Here is a 21,169-nt window from a genome sequence, read left to right as displayed (position 1 = left end):
CGGTGATGGTAATGGTGCGCTGAAGTTAAGGTTCAAGTCCCACCTCAGTTTGCTGTCCCACAATTTAAATTAAACTGTTATCGAGAGTTGTTATATCAAACAAAATGGCCAAAACACCAGCTCTCAGTGTGAAAGCCACAGTGGTGCAAGTGGCTAAACACACGTTAGTTGTGGACAAGGTTGCGCTGGAGGCTTGGGTTCAATCCCCACCTTAGCATGAATTATTGTAAAATCACAGGCCTCATCCAGGTGAAATACAAGTTCTAGCACATATCTCAGCAAGAGATCTGTGGCTCACAGGTAAGAGCACTGCCTCACGGTTTCAGAGGTTGCTGGTTCGAGTCCAGCCAGATCTCTGCGATATCAATGAATGCTGTGGTGTGAGTGAGAAGGTGTGGGGGATCATGGTCCCCCTGCTAAGCTCCCACACGATGTCCAGCAGGGGTTATGCTTTTGACTGGAAAAAAATGAAAATGGTTATAAAAAAAAAAAACCGCCCGCCGCCTGCCATCCGCCGTTCCGCGTGGCCCTTCAAAAAGAAAATGATGGTAATTTACACGCCAACATGCATATGTATAACGCCATACAACACACACTGACATGTTAGAAGCATGACCTGTGCCTGAGCAGATGTCCGTCAAATAGTGAATGTCCATACGTCACTGGGTGTAACGGTCCAAACACATCTCTTATTCTGTGGGGCAAAGACATAAAGCAACAAAGAGGTTACCGTTACTCCATACTGATATAAATTAAAGGGGTCATATAATGGTACATGCACTTTTACAAGTTGATTGTACTGAAATGTGTGTTGGCAGTGCCTGTACACAACCATCATAAAATGATTTTTAATCTTCTTATATGTTTTTCCCTCTCTCAAATCAAGCCGTTCGACCGTGTGACGTCACAGAATCGACGCCCCTCCCACGATTGTTGATTGACAGCAGCGTTTCAACACAGACCCGCCCTCGCTCGTGAGCGAGCTGTCAGTCATAGTCCGTGCGGTCATTGTTGATACGCTGGAGCAGAATGGCGTCTAAGCGACACCAGACTTCTTTATAAACGAGGGTCAGTAGCATTATAAATAGTGCTGCACGATTAATCGTATGTATCGCGATGTCAAGCCTACACGATTATATGACACAAAATGCTGCGATTTTACATTAAATAAACAAATTAGCGCTGTTAACGCAATTAACAGCATCTGTAAATTTTTCGCATCCTTTGGCTAGTGTTACATGATCCCGCTCTTATTCATGCAAATGCTTTTAAACCATTCATGCGCGATAAGACAAAAGCGATCCGCGTCTCTGACAGCAGCGGCTGGTCTTAAAGGGACAGTACACAGTAGCCACTAATTATATCTGTCGCTAAAGTTAATCAAAGAACAAAGGGAACAGAGAAAAACACTCAACATGCTCTTGACTAAAGAACAGATTGTGTGTGTGCATTTATTTTCCTTGAGAACCAAGCAAGTTGACTCATGAAACCATTTGTTTATTATATCGCAATCGCAATATTGACCTCAATTATCGCAATATGACATTTTCCCCAAATCGTGCAGCCCTAGTTATAAAGCTGGTTTTGCTAAGAAGCTGCTCCTGAAAAAAGGATCGGTACCAACTATTCGCACCTCCAGAAGAACTGAAGTGAGTGTAACGTTTTATTAACCTTTATATTAATATTTATATTAATCTTTGCAAATCGCTTGCTGCACGCTTCATGATGAATGCAGCTAAGGTTTACACTCAGGGTACATTGCGGCATGTTTTCTATGTACGACGTTCTCAATATAATTCATAATCCCACATTTATAATGAACAACGCATTATGGTTATTGTGTTATTATTAAAAACGGTGTACACACAGAACAGAGGGGCGGGGTGAGCAAAGCTCATTATCATTTAAAGACACATGCACTTAAACGGCGTGCTGAAAACAGCTGTTTTTGACCAGGTAAAATTAGTGTTTTCTTACAATACTAATGAGAATTTTTAATTAAAGTATATTACAAACTTTTAATTTAGACCCTAAAGAATCATATTAGCTTGTACAAAAATGGCATTATATGACCCCTTTAACGTCGCTCTATATTGTATATAAACGTAAACTTTTGTAATACCACAATCTTCATTTACACATTTATTGCCCCAAAAGACATGAAGAAATTACACCATTTTTTATACCTAAAATAATTTAAAAGTTAATCTAAATAATGTTTAATAAATGTAAATTGACTACAAAACTTGAATTCCTAAAGTTATGCAGTGTCAAACTGCTCTTCGTCATCCTAGTTTAGTTCTAATGATGCTATTAAATTACTTTAACACATGATGCTACACTATAATAAACAACTGTCTTTATGTTTTCACAGCCTCTGGTTAATGTACTGCAGGATACTGGACAAAACAAGTCCAGTTCAGTATTTAGACTATTTAACCTGTAATGTTAAGATCAGGTTTTAATTCATCATAAACAGCATTAATTATAAAAAGGCAGGTTTCATTCAAGTGTTTTAACATTAAAGTGAACATCAGACCAACGCAACAACTAATGGTGCCTTCATGTGCTATGGAAAAGATGATATTTTCCACTTGTGAACTGGTATTTACCAGTGTGTTGTGTTCAAGTGCTTTTGTTGTCGTAATGTAGGTAAAAAAAAAATGGACTCACAGATCCAGACCTGTTATTTGGCTAAAACAATTTTAGATTGCTTAAGTCAGTAAATCATGGTGTTGCTGGCGTACACTACAGACAAAATACATTCACGTGAGTAAATTGCCTGGGTAGGTAACACCAAACCATAACGGTATTTTTAAAACTGACACTGAGTGTTAACGCATTATATTACAATTGTTAATGACACAACATTGTATAGGCTACAAAAACTATCCGCTAACAGTAGCAAAAAACGTTTAGTTGTGTGCAATGCTTATTCACGACTCTTGCGTTGCTCTCCGCCATTTTGAAAAGGTCAAAGGTTATCTCATCTCGGCAACTCGTGCATCAAAATATTCTACAAGTTGCCCAGTGGAAAATAACACATGAGGGGGTGTTCATGTGCATTTTCCACGCCGGCTTTTGGTATTTACCATAATTACCATAGCACGTGAAGGCACCATAAATTACCGATTCATTGGAGTCTGTATGAAACATGTCATTAAATTTAAAGACCCCATCAAAATTAAAGTTTGTGGTTTTCAGTTTATGTGCGATGACTTTTAAGTGTCAACGTATAAACATAATGCGACAGCACTGTATTATATTATTGGTCGAGTTACTTACAGGTGAGTCGCGTGACACTCGATTCATTCACTTTATCGCAGTGTTCGTCGGTTTTATTAGTTTATGGGCTGGAATAGGCCTATGCGTGGTTAGTGATGTTTAAATGCTGTCACAGAGCTGTCATCTGCAGGATATGTAGCCTACTCTAAAACAGTTTTGCACGTGTTGTTGCAACAAGCGACATGTTGTCAAGAATCCTGTCAGACTTAACCTGAACCCCGCTTACGTCACCTAGTGGAGAGGATGGAAAACTTGCACATCAGTTTCTGCCAAGCTAACCAGTGTTGGGGAAAGTTACTTTTAAAAGTAATGTGTTAGTTTACTTTTTAGTAACGCAATATTCTAATTGCGTTACTTATTATTTCTCACCTGGACTGTGCTTGCTTAAAACAAGAAAATAAAAGTTTTATTTTTAGCAAACATAAAGGCCTTTTCACAGCAAAAGTGAAATGAATAAGCCTCAAACTGAAGATTCAAGCAGCTTTCGTTATAAACTAAATGATTTGTCATCATTTACTCATCCTTATGTTGTTCCAAACCTGTAAGAGTTTCTATCTTCTGTTGAACACAAAAGAATAGGCTATATTTGAAAGATTGTTGGTTATCAAACAGCTGACGGTAGCCACTGACTTCCATACTAGGAAAAACCCTGCCAATTGCCTGGTTACCAAATTGCCTAAAAATAGGCAAATTAATGGGAAAAAACAAACAAAAACAAATCATCACAAACACTTTTTGCTATATGGTATTGAAATTGGGTGTGTTATTCTGGTGTTTCATCTTTGTCAAGTAGCTAAACAACTGTACTGCAGCTAAACAACATGCCAATGTTCAGCTGACGCAACATCTTTTCAAAACCATTTTAGTAGACACATTTTTTTTTTTTTGGAGTTTTAAAAATTACATGCAATCTAGGACCTTTAAAGAGTGCATGCAATAATAAAGACTGTAAAACTGTCCCTCACAGAGTTACATTCAATATGACGTCTACCCTGACTAAGGTCTATTAACAACACAGATTTGTACTAAAGCCTGTATCAAAATGACTACTGACATTTTTTTTATCTATAGGCTGGTGGTGCATTTGACATGATATTTGTGTACAGACATCTTTTAGCCAGTAAGCAATTGATGAGCCAAAACATTATGACCACCAGCTGCCTAAAATGCCGCTGGTCCTCCGAATGCTGCCAAAACAGTGCTGACCCGCCGAGGCATGGACTCTACAAGACCCCTGAAGGTGTCGCCATGGATTGAACTTGTTTGTTCAGCACATCCCACAGATGCTCAATTGGATTGAGATCTGGGGAATTTGGATCACGGTGCAATACATTTATGTCCACATGAATGGCCGGACTCAGGGCTTGCCAGCAGAACATTGCCCATGTGTGTGTGTGTGTGTGTGTGTGTGTGTGTACGGTGATTCAACTTATGCCTCCTTAAACCTGTCAGGTACTGTGTATGGTGCTTAAAAAAAACATTTCCTAATAAAAACATTAGATGTGATAATTAGAGGCCTGCACGTTTAAAAAATAAAATAAAATACTAGGACAATTATATAACATTGTGCGAATAGTGTTCTCATTGATATTGTAGATAGATAGCCTATAAATAATGTCCACAAGGGAAAACTGCTAAATATGCCCATTCCTGTTGAAATTACCATTATGCACCATGACACCATTTAAATGTTTTCTATCAGCAATCAGTTCTAGATTAAGCTAGAATATATGTATATACAGTATATCTGTGATATTATCTGTCTTACCCCATCAGTTAAGAACTGATCTGAGAGTGAGACAATTACCTGGTAGATTCCATGGTGATCCCTTGGTCAAGAACCGATTAATATTATATAATATTATTATTACTGTGATACACTTATCGACCAAAGGAGGGAGCTAGTGACCAGTTGTTTTTGTCCAACATTTAATTAATAAATAGGGACTTTCGTTTGAGTAAGGTTAAACAAAGGTCAAAGGTTTCGCTCGGTAGATCCTAAAGTGCCGTTTGCCATCCGCTCCACGAGGGGCGTAAGCGAGCTCTATACTTTCCGCCTGAGACCTTTGGATCCTTGGCAACATGACGCTTGAAAACAGTCGCGACAGACCGTTTTAAGGCCATGCAAGTACGGATTCCGCAGATGACAGCTCAGTGACAGACTCTTAATGTCACTCAACAGCACACATTTCAGCCCACCAGCAAAAACAGCCGAAACACACTGCGATAAAGTGCAGGAATCGAGAATGTCACAAGACTCACCTGTAAGTAACTAGCACGAATTATTTGGCAGTTCTTATTTAGCTTAAAGTTTGAATTGAATCAGTCATATAAAGGCTGCATTGTCAGCAGTTCATTTAAATCCGTGTTGTGACGCTGCTTTGACGCGCTCTGTCTATCTGTCTCTAACGTTACTTCTAATACAAATAAGGTCCAAGGAATCTTAATACAAAAACAACTGCGATATACATGACAAAATAAAGTACAGTAAAATAAAACCGTACCCTGTCTCTCTGCAGCAGAACGAAAGCGAGTGCGGGCCGGGCCGTCGCGTGAGCAGGGAGTGGTGGCTTCACGTGAGTCTGTTGTGCATTCCTCTGCTCGCGGTGTATCTGCACATCCCTCCTCCACAGCTCTCACCTGCGCTCAACACCTGGCGCGCTTCCGGACACTTCTTCACATTCAGAGGAAATAAAATCTTTTACAAAGGTATATCAGACTTTGTGTAAGCTATACATATACACGAGAAGATATACTCTGTTGATGTGGTAGTCTTATTGTAATTGTATTCTGCTTGTCAATAGAGTCAGTTGGTGTTGTGGGAAGCTCTGATGTCCTCCTGCTGCTTCATGGTTTTCCTACTTCTAGCTATGACTGGTATAAGGTATAAGCACAGAGCCATTTTAAAGTCATTTTCCAGTGTAAAACTTCATCAACATTTCAGAAAAGCTACTGTAAACTCAATTTAATGCAACTTGGAAGCAATTCACTACTTCGCTTCTGCTTTGCACTTGGTGTTCATTGTGCAGCATTTGCTCTCGTTGTCGTTTTGTAGATCTGGGATTCTCTCACTCAACGCTTTAATAGAGTCATCGCCCTCGACTTCCTGGGGTTTGGTTTTTCGGACAAACCGGTGAGATGAAAGACATGCAGTCACTACAACTACGGTCTTTTTATTATTCATAATTTGAATCATTATTTCTATCACACAAACGTCCCACCTCATGATGACACTCCAGCGACCACACCGTTACTCCATCTTCGAGCAGGCCAGTGTGGTGGAGGCCCTGATCTCTCATTTGGGGCTTTCAGAGCAGAGGATTAACCTCCTGTCACATGACTATGGAGACACTGTAGCTCTCGAGTTACTGTACAGGTGAGCTGTAAGGATCCTTCAAGCTCTCTTGTCATAGTTTAGCTTAATGTTCCTGTCAATATGATCTGGGTGGTTCTCACGTGCAGTTAAACACACAGGAGTGACCATAACAGGAACGGACACGTCACCATAAACAGCCTCTGCCTCTCAAATGGAGGTACGTTAAATTTGTATTCATTCTTCATGAACATTATATATATATATTCTTTCAGATAACAAAAGTCTGATTAGAGATCCTTAACATGATGAAAAAACTGATGTTTTTTTTTGTTTCCAACCTTTAAAGGTATATTCCCTGAGACTCATTATCCAAGATTCCTTCAGAAAGTGAGTGTGACGCTTTAAAATACACATTTGTTTTCATTTGTGAACTGAGAAGTGACTATTTTGAATCTTTTGTCATCTACAGGTGCTGAAGGACTCAGGCTTCATTTCACCTGTACTTACTCGCCTAGTAAACTACCAGCTCTTCTCTAGAGGGTGAGTTGGCCAGACGGTCATCTGGAATGGGATTGGTGTATAGCTTTATGCTTTCTAGTACACAGTTCAAACTATTCGTTGTACTTTACACCGTCATAAATCATTGTTTATAGGTTGTGGCCTAACACCTTCAATTTTGCAAATATTATATGTATTCACCCTACAGAATAAGGGATGTGTTTGGACCGTACACCCAGCCAACAGAAGCAGAGTTCTGGGACATGTGGACAGGCATTCGCTTTAACGATGGAAATCTAGTCATGGACAGGTGTCCAAGCTTTTCCATGTGTTGCATCTGCAGTGCTTTGCTTGTAATGACAACCGTCACAAACAATCCTTTGTTTTGTCTCGCCCAGTGTCCTGCAGTACATTAACCAGAGGATGAAACACAGAGAGAGATGGGTGGGGGCTCTAACCTCGTCTTCAACACCATGTGAGTACACGCACCATTCATTCAATGGTATAAAGTGCTGGAGAAGCCGTCATGCTACCAGACTGAAGTGATTCACTGTGGGCAGTGCTATTGAGGCTAAGTAGTTTAATCCATTGAAAAGCACTGCAGAAGCTGCTTAGCCCGTCTGCACCCCAGGCAATATGCGTTTGAGGTGAGGTGACAGCATATATTAAGCGAACATTCACGTAGTTAAATGTGTAATATTACAATATATTATACATGCAATGCAGCAGAATAAGCATTTTAACACTCATACTATAGGATGGGAGAGTTGGTTCTTATTTCTATTAAGAGTTATAAATAGTTTTGTGCTTTGGGAGATTAGTTGATAAATCACTTCAGGCTGTACAAAATTATGAATGCGTTTCTTTGTAAATATCACTGATTTATCAAATTTTAACTTTGTAGTGCACATGATTTATGGACCCCTAGATCCAGTTAATCCACATCCCCAGTTTATCCAGCTCTACCAGTGAGTATATATATGTCAGTTTATATTTGTTATCTCTATTTAAACTAACTAAATTATAATTTGTATCATTACTAAATGAGAAATATGTCTAGACTTTTTTTTTTTAAACATGCATAGGTTTTTTCTCCCTTAACTTTTGTGAAAAACATTTACATAAAGAAGATGGTGATGGTCCTATGTAGAGCTCATGGCATAAAAACTTTTCCCAATGAGTCCTTGGTTCAAATCCAGGGTGGTGAGTGGACCAGAAAGCAAAGGCTTTTTTTTATTGATATTTTTTGTTATAAATTTAGATAAACTATTTTTAAAACATTTGCTGTACCTCATTGTTTGACAGTCCATCATGGAGTTGGTCTGTTGGTTATTTGTAACCCAAGCCTCTATCACAGTCTTAACCGCAGCTAATGTGTGTTTAGCCATTGAGCCAATGGGGGGTTGTTGTATATAATGATATTAAAGTAAGTAACAGTGGGATTTGAACTCAGGACTCCAAGATTAAAACAGAACCTGAGCCACTGAATCTGACATGCTGATTGAGTATTTGGATGTAGAGCTTTGTTTTATATGCTTAAAAAAACATGTGGGATTTAAACTCAGGATTCTGGGTATAAAACACAGAGCTTTGTCTTTTGAACCACTGAGATTGTACTATGTATATTGTCCGTTTTGAAAAAATTGATGAAATAAATGTAGTAACGAAATTTTGGGATTCAAACCAAGACTTTCTTTTTCTTGTACAAAAGAATAAAGATTTTTAGCACTTGTAATTGTGAAAGAACATTTTCTTCTTTATATAATTTGAAAATATGACATTCAAAAGGTTACTAATGCATTTGCTCTTGACTGAACCTTAATCCTTTAAGTTAAAAGCACATACCCACCACACCAGTGTCTCCCAACCAACAGTACACATTTTCTATGTCCACCTTAACTTGATCCATCCATTTCAGTTCTTGGAATATCTACTAACGAGCTGATGAGTTGAATCAGGTGTGTATAATTAGTAAGTTTAAAATGTGCACGGGTGGTGTGCCTCCAGGAACAGGTTGGGAAACACTATTGGTGAATGTAGAGGGTTAGTTCTTTATTATTGGTAAAGATTTCAAGTGGGAACTTAGCAGTTTTATCTTGGCTTATATGCTGTGACAAACAGAAAAGACAGATCAAGGTTGAAAAATATTTAGGAAAATGGGCACTATAACAATGTTTTATAATCACTTTTCCCCTCTCTATTTCTCACCTACAGGAAACTAGTTCAAAGATCCACACTATCGGTTCTAGATGAGCATGTGAGTCATTATCCACAGCTGGAGGATCCCACAGGCTTCATTAATGCCTACCTTAGCTTTATCAACTCATTCTGAGCAAGAAAGTGAGGTGATCATTCTGAAATGAGTGGAATATTGCTCCTATGAAGATGTTGTTGGAAAATATTCCAATACATTTATTAACAAACCGTAAAGTATGCCAGTCACGTTTCTAAATGCATGAAAGAAAGTATTGAACCAAATAATCTTTACAATTGTCAATAAGAGTTTGCTGAAACACAATATGCCATTACTTGTAAATAAATTTGTGTTCAAAGCATGAATGATTTTATTCAAATAAAAAAAGTCTTTGTATGAATTGTCATGTTTTGTGTAGGGAAAAAAACAAGTCTTGTACTCTTTCCAGACTTTTTATTCTTGATAAATGATAGGTTTGTTTTAAAGGACAATTTCCCCCGAGCCATGACACAAGGCCAAAACCAGAGAAACAACAATGATTAGATCTTTTCCTTATGAATTTAAGTAGCACAATATTTTAGAAATCTCAGAACAGATCAAATACAGAAACAGGATGTTATAGAGGATTCATGTTAAGCCACAAACATGGTTGTGTGAAACATTATATAGATGCATATAAAAGGACAATGACCCAGATTGATTGGCATGTGACCAGGTCACTCACATCGCTCGTTTATCCGACAGACGCCAGGATGACGTCGACCACATTCTCGTCTGTGCTCCTTACGGTCACCTGCATAGTGACCCCATCAGCCAGCGCCAGACGCGCCCTCACCAACACGTCATGACCTCCCCTAAACACACCTTCAGAAACACGATCATTAATCATCAGTCAGGTTAGAAATAGAGAAAATGAATATCTAATGCACATTTCAAGACCTGAAACTCACAGAACTAAAAAAACTGGATGAAATCAGTACAAACCTGCTAAGACCAGAACATGCGAGTTCTTGTTTTCAGGAACTTTGTCTGAGCGTTCACAAGGCTGCATGCCCAAGAAGCTGATGATGTTATTTACCGCCTCTGTGAAGATAAATACAATCAAGAGATGATTATTTCTACAGCCACAAAACTCTACATTTATTTGACATTCTTATAGATGGCCATTAGGATATTAAAGTTGATTTTAATCAAACTGACCATCTAGAGTTCTGACTGTGGCCAAAGCAAACGTCTCTTCCTTCTCAAACTCGTCTCCGATCTCCTCCCACGCCGCGCCGAAGTTCGGCTTTAACACCTTCTGTATGTGGTCAGCGACTGTTACCTCTAAATCTTCCAGCTAGGATGAAAATGCGAGATAGAGTGAGGAATGGCCGCAGATAATCTTCCTGTGTTTTTATTTACCATGAATTGATTTAGAAAATTCACATACCACATATTCATCATCATAACCGTCATCATCAGGCTCTCCCGTGTTGGGATCACAATCCCGGACTAGATATTTCATTGTACAGCTGAACGTGCAAGAGACTAAGACAAATGCAAACAATTAAAAACGTGTCAAATTTCGTAAGTACTTTAAATGCATCAAAGCAAGCAGTTTAGTCTGTAATGTACCATTTACACAGCATGCGTTTAAAAATGTGAGACGTGGGGTAGCAAAATGAAAAAAAGAGGTTGAACTTCTTTCAACTTGAGCACTACGGTTTTAGAATGCCGTTTTCATGTGCAAGCCGCTGAAAAAGATGCGAGTTACATAGAAAAACAACGAAAAGCAGCAAAGTGGAAAGCAAAAATACATTCTGTGTGACATACCTGCTGTGGGGTCATCCTCCGGTAACCGGACCAGACTGTAGCAGGAGCCAGGCTGGCTGTAGGGGAGGTTAGGTGCAGGTACGTAATGTAGTACCTCGTAGGCCTCTGACGGCTCCATCTGGACCATAACCCGCTGCAGAAGCTGGTCGTTCAGCGTGTTGGTGCAGTCGAACTGGAAGATCATGTGATTTGCAAAAGTGTGTTTGATGCAGCGCACTACATATTCCGTCTCTGCTTCTGTTAACTGAACCGGCTCTGATGACTTGAACAGGGGACCCAGACCCTTGAATTCTGGGATGGCTGCAAGTTGATCTGAGAGAAAAAAAATAAGGGAGGAAAAAACGTGGCACGGTTTGCTTCAAACTCTGGTTTAACGGTGCCGCACACATTGCTTTGCTGATTAGCTAATCGTCTTACCTTGGTAAATGTCTTGGCGTGAAGGTGCAAGCTTTTCAGGTAGTTTGCTTGTTGCAACGGGTGCGATTTCTGGCATGAAGGAGAAAAATAAAGTGAACTTGTGCAATTTGAGAAAGCTTTACAATTTAGTCGAAAAAAGGTTAAAGACTTAGGAAGATTAGCATCGAAATCAGATGCCAAACAATGGTATACAGTAAACAAAAATGAGCATACGTAATTATGGATTATATTGAGTAATAGTCTAGTTAATGGACTCTGGTTCATAAGTAGTGTGGAAATCTATTCACACCTGTTTTCTGTTCGGTGATGGGCGCGGTAGCCAAGGGAACGGTCTTCATGTCAAATGGTTTCTCAGAGGGCTCCAGTGTGTACTGGTGGAGGGATTTCTCCAGTCCAGGAACAGATACGGACAGACCTGCGAACAAACGGTTCAACAACCATTATTCAACCATGACACAACTTTAATGCAGAATAAATAAATACATTTATTTTTTATTCACACCACAACCACTCACATCAGCATATCAGATACACAATAAGAATCTTAACTATGCAGAACAATGGAAACCCACACAAAACAACCACTGCAACACAAACCCTCACCATTGAAGATGTATGCGGCATTCAAGGCCTTCTGCTTCTGCTGAAGGACATTCATGTAGAATGTGGCTCTGTCTCTCACCTCATCATCACTGTCCATCATACACCTATCAGACACACACACACACGCTTTAGCAAATCGCATATTAACGCATTTCGGTATGGATTGGCGATAAGCAACATTATGATAAAAATTCTATTTTATTTTAGTAGACATGGAAAAGTGATTAAAAAAATAAATAATGAAAAAGTAATGAAAAGGTCAGTATACCTTAAAGGGATAGTTCACCCAAAAAATTTTATTCTGTCATTAATTACTCACCCTCATGTCGTTCCAGCTACACAACTGACATTTTGACGCTTCAAAAAGACATCGTAAAACTAATCCATATGAATTGAGCGGTTTAGTCCAATTATTTCTGAAGAAACACAATCACTTTATATGATGAACAGATTTAATTTAGGCTTTTATTCACATTTAAACATTCATCAACTCGCACATCAGTTCTGGTAAAGGGAAGCTCAAGCATGTTCACTTGACGTACAAGAACCAATGAGGTTCATTCTCGTCTGTTACGCAGCTCGTTTGAGCTTCCGCAAGAGGTTTGTTCTCGCGAGTCAAGCGGGTTCGGTTGAGCTTCTGTTTATGTTCGCTGATCAATGTTTATACGATGTCTTTATGAACTTTTTGAAGTGTCAAAGTTTCAGTTGCGTAGCTGTCAATGGAGGGACAGAAAGCTCTCGGATTTATAAAAATATCTTAATCTGTGTTCCGAATATGAATGAAAGTCTTGCGGGTTTGAAACGACATGAGGGTGAGTAATTAATTAATAACATTTTGGGTGAAGTAACCATTTAATGAGCAAAAATAAATAAGTAAAAAAATTTGCCATTTACATAATTTTTAATCCAATGATGAGTTTCTTTTTTAGGTAAAATATTGTTTTATTTTCTGTTTTGCATCGTTTCTTTTTAATCCAATCAAATGAGGACTTTCTCTTTTTAATTTAACAAACATTTGCACTGATTTCTCAACACACATTTCTTTGGTCATTTCCTAACTCTAATACTCAAATTACCCACTCCCCCCCACACACACACTTTCTGCCAGTAAAGGCCTACCTCTGCATCAGGACCAAGACGCTTGGCAGCAGGTCATCATTTTGAGCCCCAAACTTGGCCAGCGCACTGACCGCAGCTTTGAAGAAAAACGTGAGAGGAGAGTCAGAGCAGAAGAATGCTTAAATGTCCTAAAGCTCAGTCTCTGAAGCTGATTAATTACAGATTATCAGGCCTGCTTAAATTTACTCCAAATTGCAGTCGGACAGCAGTTAATTATTTGGACACGTGTGTCGCTCAAACAAAAAAACCTGTACTACTGCATCGCAAACACACACATCCTGAGATCTTAAGGTGGCACGAGCAGGTTTTATAAGCTCATTGCAAGGAGGTTAACGCACAGGCCAAAGGTCATACGAGATTACTCACCTGCCCGCACCGCCTCACTCTCTAGCACCACACGGTTGAAGATGAAACGGATGTATTTGGAGGGGGTGGGGGTACGTGGGCCTTCTTTCCCCAGCAGGTGGAGGATCTTAGTGGCCAGGACGGTGTGCTCGCAGTCCTCGATAAACTCACACAGGTGAGCCAGGCCTGTCTCCTTACTCTCTGGGTTTTCCTCTATGATGCTGATGATACAGTCCACGATAGCTCTCTTGTAATCAAAGCCACCCTGCAAAAGAAAAGAAAAATGAAATCTGATGCTTCTAATTTAAAAATATTTTTTCTATGTTCAAAACTGTTGGTGCTAATTAAGTAAAATACAGATACAAATTAAAACAGGTATTAAGAATATCAGTATAAAGAAAAGCATAAAGACCAAGAGAGATTACAAGACTTTATCTTAACAACAGAATAACAAATGTTCTTGAATGAACTTACATCATCTCTAAGCATGTTTGAAAGGAAGTTCATCATCACGCTGTGTTTTCTGGGATACTTCTGGCACAGAGCACTGATGGCCTGGACCACAACCACCTGGAAAACAAACACACCATTTAGTTATGAAAACACATTGTTTACTGGAACATTATCACTAGGGCTGGGTATTGACACAAATTTCAATTCAATTCAATTCGATTCGATTCAATATTGATTATTTTGGATATCAGGTACAATACATAGCAAATTTTCTCAAGGAAAACAAATCTCTTAATTAATGCTGTAAACTATGGGAGTCAGTTGTAGCCTACTAGGCTTCATTAGACTAATATTATTGATGGTAAAAATTAACTGATAACTGTATACAAAAACTTAAACTACACTTTTATTTATTTTTATAATAATAAAGTTATATGAAATATAAACTTTTAAATGGTGGCTGTCATAAAAACTTGCCAGATTTATTCAAACACGCATTAAATATTAAATTAAACAACATATTAAAAAAGCATTAAACATTAAAAATGATAATGAATATGTAATATGGTGCATATATTTAGCAAAAAGCTCCTCTCTAGAGTACATTTTTCTAGCTGACTAATGAGTTTATGGTCACTGGATATGGTTTTTCCGAGGTAAATGTGACGTTACATGACATTGTTTACTGTTTTACTGACGTCTTTCCACAGTTGAAACACTGATTGAGCGATTCAATGTGAGACTTTGTTTCATATCAATAGTAAAGCACAAAGATTATTGCGATTTATTGGATGGGATGCGTGCTACAATGTTCCATTAATTCATCAACTGAAAACAGGATGACTAGCCTAATCGATTCTTGGGATTTAAGAATCGATATCGGTTTGTAAAAATGAGAATCGATTAAAAGCGAATTTTTTTTACCCAGCCCTAATTATCACATAGACCAATTATTTAAAAGGTACAATACGTGCAAATTAATAATAAACTCCCGAATATGCATCTAAAATATGTTGTCTGGGTGATGAAGTCACCTTGAACTCGTCCGAGATCTCGGAGACGAAGGAGGAGATCTGTTTCATGAGACGGTCCACGCTGCTCTCGCTGCCAGTCTTCAGCAGGGTGGTGATGGCCAGGGTGGCGATGCTGCGGTTGGAGTCAGTGATCAGGTTCTCCAGGTCCAGGTTGCATGCGGTCACGGCTGACGGATGCTTCATTGCCACCTGTTGGAACATTTGTTGTTCAAAAACATTTGTTACTTGAAATAAAATAAGATACAAAAATAAAAAAACTCAGCATGGCTACATGTCATAATTTTAAGTTAGTTTAACAAATTAAAATAAAACCTATATAGACATGTAAAAAAAACTAAATCTTTAATAAGAAATATATTAGTATTTCAATGATCCCAAAATAACACATTTTTGCACAATTTCTGTGATAAAAGGGTGATAGCAAAGTGTCTTTGAACATTAAAATGTGTTCTTTGGTGTCTCCATGTAGCAGTTGTTGATAATGCAATGGTTTACAAATGAAATCCTATTGAAACAGACAGGAAAAACTCACCTTATTAAGGGTCCGTACAGCTGCATATCGCAGGGCTGCTTTGGGAGAGCTGCAAAACAGCTGGAGAACTATGGAAAGAAAGAGAGAGAGAAATGAATTGAACATCTAGTGTACTTTGTCTTGTGCGCTAAAGGTAGCAGCAAGAAGTAAAATGCACAAGACTAACCGGACACAGCAGGAGCCAGCTCACGAGCGGTACAGTTGGGCATGTGGACGATGGCGGAGGCCGCTTCATATACCACCATCTCATGTTTATTCCTCAAGCAGCTCTCGATGAAGTCAAACAGAGGGCTATCGTGCCTGTTAAAACAACACATGTAGACAGACTAAGGGCCAGATTTACTAAACAAGGCAAATTAGCCTGAGAACAAAATTCCAAAAAAGCACAGATGGGAGTGGAAAATTCTGCTTGTGATCTGACACATCCGGATCATTTCCATAATGACCAAAGCAATCTAACAAGAGCAGCACGCTTTTCTTGGCAGGTAAGTAAATTGACTAGCGCAAACCTTAGTAAATCACATTGCATGATTCATTTTAATGCTCTCCTCCTATAAATTTTGCGTCTGAAAGGGAAACTCCTACAAAAGCATGTGCAATAAGGTCAGCCACAAAAATAACCCTGTCCACGCGTTTTCAGCACTATTTTTTCACTGCGTGTCTTTATTAAATCCTGATAGTAGTTTTTTAACACCAAAAGAGGGTTTGTGCTGGTGCAAGCTGTTAGTAAATCTGGGCCTAAGTAAGTCTACATTATAAGCAACTGCATGATGTTAATAACGCCTAAAAAAAAAGCTCATGTCAAACACACATACCCTCCATCCGTCTCCTCCAGCAGCTTACTGGCAATGCGAATCATCATGCAGTAAGCAAACGGAGACTTGAGACCAGATTTGGTGAATTTGTTGAGCATCTTGGTCACAGCCAGACGGTCATTCTTCCTCAAGTGGTACAGAAGACCCAGAGCATGGTACTGTGCAGAGAGATCCCAATTTATTAAAGACAGACAGGCTCCCAACTCACAAGACAATGGATGCAAGCATCTCACTAACCTGCACCATGATGTTATCACTTGAAGCCGCCTCCTGAGCTTCATTGACCCAGCGTTTTACCACATCAAAACTCATCTTCACCATGTGCTGTAAAACAAATACAGAAACAAACAGGATAGCTACATTATCCAGGACTAAGTGTAAGAAACATTTAAGTGAAAACTGACTAGTGATTGGCTAATACTATTCAGTTTAGCGCCATTTTAAAATATTAATAAGTACTATAATAGTGCAGAAATAATACTAAAATAACACTGGGCACTAGGTTGTGATCTTACCAGTGAGGAGACGAGAGCAGAGCTGGACACGCTGGGCACTTTGTCCACGATGGCCTGTTTCATGTATCGTTCAATAGCCTGCAGCATGGTGGTCTGGTGGACAAAAAATGGCAAAAGGATCATTTACATCAGTTTCATTGTAGTTTATTTCTCACTGATAGAAAATAGAGTCTGTTACACAGAGACAAATGAGTTTTCAGACAGTTGAGACTCACATCAGTGATCCTGCAGAGAGCTCTGATTGCCGGGCCTCTGTAAACATCCTCTTTACCAGTCATGTCCTTTGTCAAGCTGAGACACACACAAAACATTAATCATTAAATAACAATGTTTACACACTACTACACACATTATAAAAACGATGTAGTTTTCTTAAAATAAGTACAGCGTTTTTTTGGTGATTTTTTTCCTTTTATTGTGACAGGACAGTGGAGAGTTGACAGGAAGCGAGGTGGGAGAGAGACAGGGGACGGGATTGGGAAAGGTCTACGAGCCGGGACTCGAACTCGGGCTGCCCGAGCACAAAAGGCGCTACATGTCGGTGCGCTGACCACGAGGCAATTGGCACGGACAGCGGGGTTTTTTTTACTCAAGAAACAATGACGTAAAATATTCATACTTATACTTAAATACTGTTTTTTGCATATTTGAGGAGTGGAGAAGAGTGTCTCAGTCTAGCATTTGTTGTCGAGTCATTGCCGAAACTGCCTAAAATAGCCTGTGCATTGTGCATAGCACTTCTTTTTTATTAACATGAGATTTTTGTCCAAATGACAGAAAAAACTGAGTGCCCACATAGCTACAGTAAACTTTAGAATCCGTAAATTGAGGAAAAGGTATCGCAATGCACTGAAAAGTAGCGTTTTTGGAGATACGAGGTTGGTTACGGAGGTTAACATTTCCGTCCGACATTGTAATTACAAATACACTGCTATGGCAAAATGAACTGCTCACCTGCTTGTAACGATGATCACATCCTCTGAGATGTTGGCCATCTCCTTTATGGTCAGGTAACACATTCTTCTCAGGGTTTGCTAAAAGATTAGGCAAAAGCAAAAGAAATTTTCACTTAAAAAAACAGCTCTATGGCAAGAACAGCACATTGTTTGCATAAATTATTAATTGCTGCAACTCAATAACTAAAATAAGTATTTATCAGTGTAAATTTATATGATTAATTATTTACTATTATAGTTTTTATTCATATTTTTAATTGATTTATTTTGATTTATTTTTCCAGTTTTGATTTTAATTTTAGTTGTTAGTCATTTTGTTCTTTGTTTTGATCCTTTTTCTTTACCATTCCTATTTAAGGTTAATCTTTTATTGAAAGTTTTAGTTGAAGTTAATAATTAGTTTTTATTTACTTCAACAATGTTATTTCAATTAGTTGACAAGGCGAATTCTAATTGACGTTTTGTTTAAGTTTTCATCTAATATTTAATTTTGTTTAATTGCAGCTTTATTTCAATTAACAGAATGTTTTTTTTAATAGTTTTAATTAACAATAACATTGGTGGTGTGGTGATGCACAGATTTATCAGCCATATCTGCACTGGCTAATAACTGTCTGCTTGGCTGATTAACAAAAGTGTTAAGCACCCCCTTGTGTCAAGTTCAAAAACATAATAACATTTTGTTCATTTTGTGGAAAAAAAAGTGTGTATAATTGTATTGCTGTCATTAATTATATTAAAATTATATTTACTGACATTTATTATATTATTCCATAATGAAATATGCATGTATTGGCTTCCATGATATAGGTTTAGCCTTTAAAAAAAAAAAAGTAACTGTCTAGTAACACACTAGTAAAAAACCAGTAAATAGGGTTGCAAATAAAGTGTCTTACATCATTAGACTGGAACAGCCTAGTCATGGCAAAGAAAGCTTCAGTGGCTTCTGTGGTTCCAAAGTGCTCACCCTGAAAACATGAAGGAGTTTAGAGATGAATCAGTCCATAGAGAAAGAGAGATGCAGTAGTGTAAAACTGCTGAAAGAAGTGAGATATAAATCACATACCTGGTTGAGCAGGTAGATGATCTTCGTCAGGATGTGCAGACATCTTCTCGGATTGATGGGTGTCTCGTTGAAGATCCGAGCCTTTGAAACAAACATGCAATGTAATGTACAGTACTAAAGAAAAGTTCAGATCATTTTAAGATTCAAATGCATCAAACTCACCTCCTGTAGTACAGCGCTTTTCTCCAGATGCTGAAAGGGGTTTGAGCCACTTCCTAAACGCATAAGAACAGATCTGTCAATCAACTAAAGGTTTGTGTCTTCATTCAGATACAATATTAGGTAATAGTTTAAGTTAAGGTAATAACCTTTCAGTTATAAATCATATAATGCCATTTCTTCAAGAAAAGTGCTCATAGAATAAGTGATGAGAGAACGAATATTAGCATATATGTGGCTCTTTGCCACTGCAAAACAGCAATATTAGTTACATTTATTAACCAAACATGTAGTAAACCAAAACCAAAGATTTGGATCTTCTGAATCTGAACTGTCAAAAGATTATAGTGCCTTATAAATAAAAGTTGTTACGACAAGAGAGAATAGCATCTTTATGTAACTTAGCCCCTTTGCAGCCCTTTAATCGACTTCAATCAGAAATTCCCTTTAAATATACGGAATACAAAGCTTATGGAGAAAAACCACGAAGCAAATGTTAGATCTTCTTCGTTGACAAGCTTGCAAAATGAATATATATAACTAAAGGCTACTGCTAGCATATTAGCTTCCTCAATAAAGATCAATTAAACTCATACTGTAGAATACAGCAAAAGTCACATAGCTGCTACTAACGTTACTAGTTAATCCACCACTCACATTAAGTATAAAACTGAAACATGTACATAAATCGTTAGTGTTAAACAAGTGTAATTTTTTTTTCAGTTGCAGATGTGCTGTGGCCTGCAGAGACGCTCTTCCTTAGCAAAACAACCGACATCATTTCGGCCACTGAAATAAGCTGTTTATCATATGATACAGATTTTACCACGTGTCAGCATTAATTTAATAATGATCTTACCAGACTCCTCGTCCTTCTTGTCGAATTTCTTGATCATTTTGCTGAATGTTTAAGAGCAGTAAACGAGATGATCAGACAGTCATTCACGCTCCTTTCCTCCACGTCAACCAGAGTGACGTGTATCGTGAGCTGGCGGAGGTGGAGCTCACTGAATTCACACTTCAAAATAAAGGTCTATGCTTGAAAGTCAAGATGACTGAAGAGGTTTGTTTTCTTCGTACGTTCCAGAAAAAAAAGAAAAAGAGATGTGTGTGTGTGTGTGTATCATGTATGTGTGTGCGTTTGATTTATATTACATTGTGGGAACCAAATGTCCCCACAAGGATAGTAAAACATGAGATCACCTCCAGCCAGCGGTCCCCATGAGGGGAATGGGTAAATAAACATACTAAATTATATTTTTTTGAAAATGTAAAACTGCAGAAAGTTTTCTGTGATGGGTAGGTTTAGTGTAAGGGGACAGAATATACAGTTTGTACTGTATAAAAACCATTAAGTCTGTGTGTGTGTGTGTGTGTGTGTGTGTGTGTGTGTGTGTGTGTGTGTGTGTGTGTGTGTGTGTATCTTATAAATATATGGATAAATGATATATGTGTGTGAGAGTGTGTGCGTGTGTGTGTGTGTATATATATATAAATGTGTGTGTGTGTACGTGTACATATAAAATACATATAAAGTAAATATAAATATGTACATTTATATATACATATAAAATATGAAAATATGTTACAAATACATATTATAATTCACAAACACATTGTCTTTTAATGGTGTGTAAATTAAATATAAATGATAAATGATATATGTGTGTGTGCGTGTGTGTGTACACACACACACACACACACACACACACACATGTCTGGTTCACTATCTTTGTGGGGACTCTCCATAGACGTAATGGTTTTTATACCGTACAAACTGTATATTCTGTCCCCTTACACTAACCCTACCCCTAAACCTACCCATCACAGGAAACATTCTGCATTTTTACTTTCTCAAAACAACTCATCCTGTGTGATTTATAAGCCTTTTGAAAAGTGGGGACCGCTGGCTGGTCCCCACAATGTAGGTGATCTCAGGTTTTACTATTCTTATGGGGACATTTGGTCCCCACAATGTAATATAAACAAGGACACACATTACACACACACACACATCATTTATCAATTATATTTATATTTAATTTAC

General features: G+C 38.2%; 2 protein-coding genes across 3 annotated transcripts; one reads left to right on the top strand and one right to left on the bottom strand.

Annotated features, from left to right (window-relative positions):
- Nucleotides 1-5,311: 5,311 nt before the first annotated feature.
- Nucleotides 5,312-9,693, top strand: mest (mesoderm specific transcript). Of its 2 annotated transcripts, XM_084407562.1 has the most exons (12): nt 5,312-5,549; nt 5,805-5,994; nt 6,090-6,169; nt 6,341-6,418; nt 6,525-6,661; nt 6,760-6,818; nt 6,948-6,988; nt 7,071-7,141; nt 7,308-7,409; nt 7,498-7,574; nt 8,004-8,067; nt 9,314-9,693. In XM_084407562.1, exons 1-12 carry the CDS (start codon nt 5,454-5,456, stop codon nt 9,429-9,431), a joined length of 1,113 nt encoding a protein of 370 aa, XP_084263688.1. In that variant the 5' UTR covers nt 5,312-5,453; the 3' UTR covers nt 9,432-9,693. The 2 variants fall into 2 exon arrangements, with proteins under 2 accessions (XP_084263688.1, XP_084263689.1); XM_084407563.1 differs by lacking the exon at nt 7,308-7,409 and having other exon boundaries at nt 5,316-5,549.
- Nucleotides 9,694-9,726: 33 nt separating this feature from the next.
- On the bottom strand, nt 9,727-20,111 carry copg2 (COPI coat complex subunit gamma 2). Its single transcript, XM_084407561.1, has 23 exons — nt 19,982-20,111; nt 19,126-19,178; nt 18,964-19,044; nt 18,794-18,865; nt 17,896-17,975; nt 17,157-17,232; nt 16,942-17,034; nt 16,664-16,750; nt 16,427-16,584; nt 15,778-15,911; nt 15,612-15,679; nt 15,080-15,268; nt 14,067-14,162; nt 13,614-13,857; nt 13,248-13,323; nt 12,129-12,232; nt 11,815-11,940; nt 11,526-11,594; nt 11,109-11,420; nt 10,726-10,823; nt 10,494-10,632; nt 10,278-10,376; nt 9,727-10,157 (listed from the first exon to the last, which is right to left on the bottom strand). Exons 1-23 carry the CDS (start codon nt 20,016-20,018, stop codon nt 10,027-10,029), a joined length of 2,622 nt encoding a protein of 873 aa, XP_084263687.1. The 5' UTR covers nt 20,019-20,111; the 3' UTR covers nt 9,727-10,026.
- Between the last annotated feature and the right edge of the window lie 1,058 nt (nt 20,112-21,169).

This window comes from Rutilus rutilus (assembly GCF_951802725.1).
Source record: "Rutilus rutilus genome assembly, chromosome: 4".
NCBI classification, from domain to species: domain Eukaryota; kingdom Metazoa; phylum Chordata; class Actinopteri; order Cypriniformes; family Leuciscidae; genus Rutilus; species Rutilus rutilus.
Note: the sequence above shows the minus strand (reverse complement) of the source record. Positions and strands in the feature narration are given on the sequence as shown.

Coding starts and splice junctions, on each gene's coding strand:
- mest (XM_084407562.1), top strand. CDS start 5,454: ATGTCACTCAACAGCACACATTTCAGCCCACCAGCAAAAACAGCCGAA. Junction 7,142..7,307: donor TACCAGCTCTTCTCTAGAGG/GTGAGTTGGCCA, acceptor TTCACCCTACAG/AATAAGGGATGTGTTTGGAC. Junction 7,410..7,497: donor GGAAATCTAGTCATGGACAG/GTGTCCAAGCTT, acceptor TGTCTCGCCCAG/TGTCCTGCAGTACATTAACC.
- copg2 (XM_084407561.1), bottom strand. CDS start 20,018: ATGATCAAGAAATTCGACAAGAAGGACGAGGAGTCTG. Junction 16,751..16,941: donor CTGCTCTCGTCTCCTCACTG/GTAAGATCACAA, acceptor TTTGTTTTACAG/CACATGGTGAAGATGAGTTT. Junction 15,912..16,426: donor CTGGAGGAGACGGATGGAGG/GTATGTGTGTTT, acceptor TTGTTTTAACAG/GCACGATAGCCCTCTGTTTG.